The 7,676-nt window shown below is 38.7% G+C and overlaps 1 protein-coding gene across 1 annotated transcript; it reads right to left on the bottom strand.

Annotated features, from left to right (window-relative positions):
- Positions 1-6,271: 6,271 nt before the first annotated feature.
- On the bottom strand, positions 6,272-7,390 carry LOC127569977 (actin, clone 302-like). The gene has a single exon (XM_052015110.1). The coding sequence runs from the start codon at positions 7,388-7,390 to the stop codon at positions 6,272-6,274; it is 1,119 nt and encodes a 372-aa protein (XP_051871070.1).
- Between the last annotated feature and the right edge of the window lie 286 nt (positions 7,391-7,676).

The following is a 7,676-nucleotide window of genomic DNA, read 5'->3' as shown; positions in this document are numbered from 1 at the left end:
AGTGTTGGAACAGCACCATCTTTAGTTACAGTAAATGCCAAGCAGGAAAAGGACAAGCAAGTAATATAATACATCCTGCGAGCTCTAACATTTAGAGGGAAGAAATTCCAACCGTATACTTTTCTAAGGCCATGATGAGAAAACATCACCATGTCCAGAGTTGAATGATAGTCCTTCATCTGTGAGATCTAGGAACTCAGTTTGCCCATAGCCACTCTTCGCTCAACATCCTGATCTTTCTACTTGCAACTCTTTCGGAATATGTTTTATTGTGTTCTGAATTGGGCAAAGGCAGTATAAATAGATCCAGACCAAAAATTGTTATATGCAGTCTCAACCAGTATGTCAGGACATTCTGACTTTCTGTAAATAAGCTAGGGTTTAATGTCAACTTGAAATGAAAATTGTTCTAAATTCTAATACCAACAAAACAGATTTACTCATTGCCCAACTCACTTGATGCTTGTAAAGTCCTAAGTGACGATGATAACACCCTCTTTTCCGACACCTTACAAAACTGAAATTACAGAAAAAATTTTCGGTTTTAATCCTTGTCAGAAGGGCTTGATAGCAATAATCTATGATCTAATTACGAAAATTCGTTCAGAACCACTGGACAAAATTAAGAATGAATGGGAAAGTGAACTCCAGACATCTATACCTACAGAGACTTGGAAGAAAATTCGTCATTTAGTTAATACATCTTCAATGTGTGCCAGACATTGTTTGATACAGTTTAAGGTAGTTCACAGGACCCATATGTCAAAAGATAAGCTAGCTCGTTTTTATCAACATATAAATCCTATATGTGACAGATGTAAATCGAATGTGGCTTCTTTGACACATATGTTTTGGTCCGGTCCTCTTTTGGAAAAATATTGGAAAGATATTTTTAACATTATTTCAAATGTATTGAAGATTGATTTACAACCTCACCCTATCACTGCAATTTTTGGATTACCAAGGATAGAGTCTGGCCATTTATCTGCTTCTGCTTACCATATGATTGCCTTTGTTACCTTATTGGCCAAATGTTCCATTTTGCTTAAATGGAAGGATCCAATACCCCCTACTACTTTTCAATGGTTCTCTTAAACGATATCATGTTTAAACTTGGAAAAAATTAGGAGCGGTACAGTTGATCCTTCGCTTAAATTTGAGGAAGTTTGGAGTCCATTTATTCAATATTTTCACATGATATAGATTCCCTTTCAACTTAGAGGAATGGAGTTGATGACATAATATTGCTCTGTTTCTACTGAGAAATTTTAGTCCAGTTTCTTTTTCCTTTTTTTTTGAATTTTTTTTTCTTTAGCTTAGTTTGGTTTGATATATTGTTTATAAATTTTCTTATTGTTTTGGGGATTTTTTTTTCTTTCTTTTATATTTTATAATAAATCTTTTTCTTTCCTTTCTTTTATATTATATTCATTCACTGAGATCGTTGGATCTACAGATTTTTTAATATACTTTATTGTTTTTTATGATTATCCATGCCATGATTGTTCTCCCGATCTCTTTGTATTACATGTACAAACATTGATGTTATATATTAATCTGTATTAATTTGAAAACTAATAAAAAGATTGAAAAAGAAAGAAAGACAATGATAACTACACAGTACAAAAAAACATTTATTTTGAATTCTTTTATGACATCCTTAGGACGTGACAGGGTGCTATATAAATATTTTTTCTTCATTTTTACACAGTAGCTGAATACTTGAGCCACAAGAAGATTATAGCAAAAATACTCATTACAATTCAAACATAGTTTATTTTCATCTTTCAGTGCTTTATGTACTTAGAAGTTTCAATGGTACAGATCTCTATTCAGTCGTCTGACAGATATATCCACTTGTGCGATGGATCATCACCCATTAGTAGCTTTACCGGCTGGTTTTGTAGAGATATCTTTACATTTCATGGGTGACCACAACAAATCCTGGATACCTCAGGTTGTTCAGTTGTTGCTGTGCCTAACTCCTCAATATCATGATTGTAACAAAATCTGTGGTCAACCCTGCATTTTTGAGTTTAAGTTATAATAGCATCTAAAAGATGATGGATTTGGGTTAACATTCTTCACCTACTTAACAATAAGGCAACTCTTGCAAAAATTGGAGATTACTCCATTTGTAATAACTTGCAAAATGTCGCTATAGTTATTGTGGAAGTGAAGGAACTTGCAGAGATACAGTCAACTGGAAATATAGATTTTCATACTTAGTGAAAAATCTAACCATGATGATGGTTTTTATTACACAATGTTACCAATGAACCCAAAGTGTTTCAAAAATAAGTCATTGTTCTCTTTTGATTATCCTTCTCTGCATAGAAATACTTTCAAGTCCTTAACCCTTTCGGAATGAAAGAAGAATGTTTGGCCAGTGCTTTATGTGGTTCCAGCTGGTGACTTAGCTTGTTTTATATGGGATAGCTCAAGAGTTAATATATAAATCCACTGAAATAAGACTATATTCTGATCCATTATTCATGCAATAGTTTAAGAAAGTTTAATCTGTATGAGTTTCATAATCAGCAAGTTTCATAGGATTACATGGCACAGAATCAGTTTAATCAGTCCATTGTGTCTGTGCTGGTTTACAAAAGGACTGTCCAATTAGTCCCAATTCCCTCCATTTTCTGCACTGCAGATTCTTCCTTTTCAAATATATATACAATTCTCTTTTAAAGTTACTATTGAATGTGTTTCCAGCAGTCTTTCCAAATCAAAACATATTGGTGCATAAACAAACTCTCTGACTCTTTATACTTTCTTTTACTAATTACAGTAAAGGTGTGTTAGGCTCTTCTGACTGTGACACAGTTTTTCCTTAACGGTCAGAACCTCTCATAATTGTGAATGATTGTTTACTTTGTTTTAAATCATAAAAATTCTGCTTCATACTAAAGTGATAATATGTTTGCAATAATATTAACATAATATGTACATTGAAAGTTATTCAGTGTGGCTCACAATGAATTATATTTTACAGCAGAAACTTTATAAAAGACATGTACGATATTGTGTTGAAAGCCAGGAGAAATTGTCTCTTGCATCAGACTCCATGAAGCACTTTGTATTTCCACTGAGACAAGCCCATGAAAAGCCATCATAGGCTGGTGTTATGAAAGGGACTTAAGACCTCTTAACTTTGAGATGCTGGTCTATAGCAGATATTCTAGAACTCCAACAGGCAATCTGGGCTTCCTGTTACCTGCTACTTTAATCTCCATTCCACCCACATTCTAACCTATCTGTCCATGACCTCCTGTACTGTTATAATGAGGCCCAATATAAGCTTGAGACTCAGTGATTCATCTTCTGTCTGGGAACATTGCAGCCTTCCAAATTTTATAACGTCAGGTAACCCACTTTCTCTGTCTATATCAGAACTGACAGATTCTGTTCTAAGTCACCCATTAGCAATATTGCTCAAGTCTTCTTTTCTCCATTAGCACAGCCTGATTAGCTGGGCATTTCCCACAGCTCTACATTTGAGGCTTTTACGTTCCTTTGTTTTCTCCATCTCCCTCTGTCTCTCTGTCTCTCTCTCCCCTCATTTAATAGCCACAGTGTTCCTTTGTTCATGTTCCCTCACTCAAACTACCCTCATTAAACCATCAACCAGGAAACTTTGCAGATTATCCCCATGGCAACATCCCTATGAGAGATAACCATCCCTCATCCATCCTCTCTGCAACTTAAAAGTTATTTGTTTTCTCTCATTCATAGTTCTGATGAAAGGATTTTAACCTCAAATATTGACTCTGTTTCTCTTTCCACAGATGCTGCCTGATCTACTGAATGTTTCCAGCATTTTCTGTTTTTATTTCCAATTTCCAGCATCAGCCACTTTTTGATTTTCATTCACTAACCCAATACTGGTCAATCTATGACTTTACTCACCTCAGCAGCAGTCAGGCCAGTAAAGACTCTTAAAGCCAATAAGAGTCATAGAGTTGTACAACATGGAAAAAGGCCCTTTGACCCAACCTGTCTATGCCAACCAAGGTGCCTACCTAAACTAATCCCACTTCCCTCCACTTGGCCCATATCCTTCTAAAGCTTTTCTATCCATGTACCTGTCCAAATGTCTTTTAAACATTGTAATTGTACCTATCTCTACCACTTTGTCTGGCAGTTTGTTCCATATACCCATCACCCTCTGTATGAAAAAATTGCCCCTCAGATCCTCTATAAATCTTTCCTCTCTCACCTCAAACCTAGTTTTAGACTCCCTTATCCAGGAAGAAAGACTGTGACTGTCTACTCTGTCTCTGCCCCTCATGATTTTATAAACCTCTATAAGGTCACCCCTCAGTCTCCTTTGCTCCAGGGAAAACAGTCCCAGCCTATCCAGTTTCTCCTTATAACTCAAGCCCTCCAGTCCCGGCACCATCTTTGTGAATCTTCTCTGCACCCTCTCCAGCTTAATCACGTTGTTCCTGTAACATGGCAACCAGAACTGCACACAATACTCTAAGTGCAGTCTCAGCAATGTCTTGTACAGCTGTAACATGACGTACCTTCTCCTATACTCAATGCCCCAACCAATGAAGGCAAACATGCCAAACACCTTCTTCGCCACCCTGTCTACTGTACCTGTGTTGCAGCTTCAGGGAACTGTGTATTTGCATCCCTAGCTCCCACTGTTCAACAACACTCCCCAGGGCCCTGCCATTCACTGTGTATTTTCTGCCCTGGCTTAATTTCCTAAACGGCAGCACTTCACACTTGGTTGGGTTAAATTCCATCTGCTATTCCTTTGCCCACTTTTCCAGTTAAACTAGATCCTGTTGTAACCTTAGACAACCTCCTTCACTGTCCACTATACCACTAATTTTGGCATCATCCGCAAACGTACTAATCATGCCACCTACATTCTCATCCAAATCATTAGTATATGTGACAAGCAGCAGGTCACAGGCCTCGAGTCTGGAATACAACCCTCCACTACCTGCCTATGCCTCCTACCACCAAGCCAATTTTGTATCCAATTGGCTAGCTCACCCTGGATCCCATATTACCTAACCTTCTGAACCAGCCTACCATGCGGGACCTTGTCGAAAGCCTTGCTAAAATCCATGTAGACAATGTCTACCACCCTACCCTCATCAGTCCTCTTGGTAACCTCTTCAAAAACTCAGTCAAATTCATGAGACACGATTTCCCATGCACAAAGCCCTGCTGACTATCCCTTATCATTCAGTTCTTGCCTTTCTAAATGCAGGTAGATCCTGTTCCTCAGAATCCCCTCCAGTAGCTTTCCTACCATTGATGTTAGGCAACCAGCCTGCAGTTCCCTGGCTTGTCCCTGTAGCCCTTCTGAAATAAAGCCACAACATTAGCCAAATCCCGTGAGTTCAAATCAGAAAATCTACCTTCTCTGAAAAATGACCTGGAAGGACTGGTATACCAATGTCAATCAGGAGCTTTTCTGTAAGAAAAGTATGATTGAAATATTTAGAGGAGATTGTGAAGATGAAAAGAATGAACTTTCCACTCCCAAAGTGCAATTCTACCTTAGCAAGCCTGCAGTCCTCCTTTGATATTTCTAAACACTAAGAGCCCATTTAATCTCATGTTGAAAACAATTAAGGTTAATTTCCTGATTTCCACTCCACACCAACCTCTATTTCTGTATCCACCTATCCTAAGAGCCCCTTTCACTTCCCATTGGAACCAATAACCCTAATGGGAGTACCATAGACCATGAGTGCTGGCGGATTATTTAATGATGCCAGTAATGTCCACTTTGCACCAGGCATCACTAAATAGCATTCTGAAATATATTCAAAGGTTCTGGAATTTTTTTATATCACAATGGAAACTCCTCTTGATATTTGCCCAAGCACAATGAGAATGAAGATCTTTAGCAGGGAAGGAAGATTGACTGAGGGAGGGGAGCAGGAATCAGCTAAGTGAGAAATTAGAAACCAGAGAACCAATGTGATTATTGGCTGTGCACTTGACTATGAAGAAAAGGTCAAAGCAAGTTAATAGGTTCATTTTACAATGCTCTACTAGAGAAAGCACTTTTTCACATCAACTGTTTGTCCTACACGCTGTTTGGCTCCATTTGTACATATTAAGGATGACAAGAAATACAATTAAACTGGAATTGCTGGTAAGAAATATTAATTCCAAATCCTTTGTTGATTTGAGCTACACTCGAGACATTGTGAGCTTTGAACTAGTATCTGATCACATACATTTAAAAATTTGATCACTATAGTCTAACTTTGGGACACGTGGTTCTTTTTGTTTAAAAACATCTCTTGTTCACTACAGATGGCCCAAAGTCATTGTAATCATTGAGAGTAATCCACATATGTTTAAAGGATGCCAAACTTGTTAAGATCGAGGCTCCCATCCAAACAGAATAGTTCCTTTCTGGTGGAGCAATGACTTTGACTGGAACTCCACTGGGTGTATGTAGCTTGATCTCCTTGAGCAACCGTTCCTCCATTCCTGGGAAAAGGGTTGAGCCACCACATAGCAACATATTGCTGTATAGTTCTTTATGCAGTCTTTCTTCACATTTTGCAATACTGTTTAACAATAGCTTGTGAACTCCAGTATCTTTTAATCCTGTGTTCTCGGGTGTAAAAAGCAACTCTGGTGCTCTGAAAAGCTCATTTGAGATCATAATCTGTGTACCATCTGGCAACCTGTACTCACGTTGTATTTCTTCTACTGGTTTATTGCTCTCCACTTTGGAATCAAGGGAAACATAGCACAGTTTTTCCTTGATGTCCTGGATAACATCTGTTTCCATCTTTTCAGCAAAAGAGCGGCCATTCTCCAACATGAATCTCCAAAGACTTGTAGTGATATCACTTCCTGCCAGATTAAGTCTTTGTACAGCATCGGGGAGGTAGTACCCTTCATAGATGGGCACAGCATCAGTTATTCCGTATCCACTGTCCAAGACCACTCCTCGAGTACGACCTGATGTGTAAAGTGCTAATGTAGCTGGAATAGCTACAAACATTGCGGGTACGGAAAAGCCTTCAAACATGATTTCAGCCATCCTTTCCCTATTAAAGAAAGGAGTCAATGGGGCAGCAGTCAGCAAAATCGGCCGCTCTTTGGATTTCACGCGCAGTTCAAAGCCGTAGATGTATCTCCAGATCATCTCCATTTCCTCCCAAGAGGTTACCATGCCACGTTCAATTGGATACTTCAAACTCAAGACTTCTCTCCTGGCTTGGGCTGCTTTTCCAACATAATAGTCTTTTAGGTTGGCACTACGTGGTCCCTTTGTAGTTTTGGAGCAGCCCACAACAGACGGTATGACTGATGTAGGGATGCTGTCACCAACTATCCCAGACTTACAGAGCCCAGATCCATTGTCTATGATCACAGCAGGATTAGCCATCATTTTGATCTTGTTACTAAAGACACGATGGTGAGCAAATACTTTGAGAAAGGACTCTCGTTGATTTTGAATTTCTACCAACTTTGGGGAGGGGGGTATGTTTTTCAATTAATATTTGCTTCTTCTGCACAGGCAACTACAGTCAGTGCAGTCACTGCTGAGGTGGGGAGGAGGGTAAACAGCTCAGATTATTACACCCACGATGATGCCACAATGGACAGCCAGATGATCAGGGAAATGAGCCATTGCATTAGTACCTGGTACCTATCTAACTTATGAGCTGTTACTG

Source organism: Pristis pectinata, chromosome 4, assembly GCF_009764475.1.
Source record: "Pristis pectinata isolate sPriPec2 chromosome 4, sPriPec2.1.pri, whole genome shotgun sequence".
In the NCBI taxonomy this organism is placed as follows: Eukaryota; Metazoa; Chordata; class Chondrichthyes; order Rhinopristiformes; family Pristidae; genus Pristis; species Pristis pectinata.
This window is presented reverse-complemented; position numbering and strand designations above follow the sequence as displayed.

What these genes read in the sequence shown, in the direction of transcription:
- LOC127569977 (XM_052015110.1), bottom strand. Translation starts at nt 7,390, where the DNA reads ATGATGGCTAATCCTGCTGTGATCATAGACAATGGATCTGGGCTCTGT.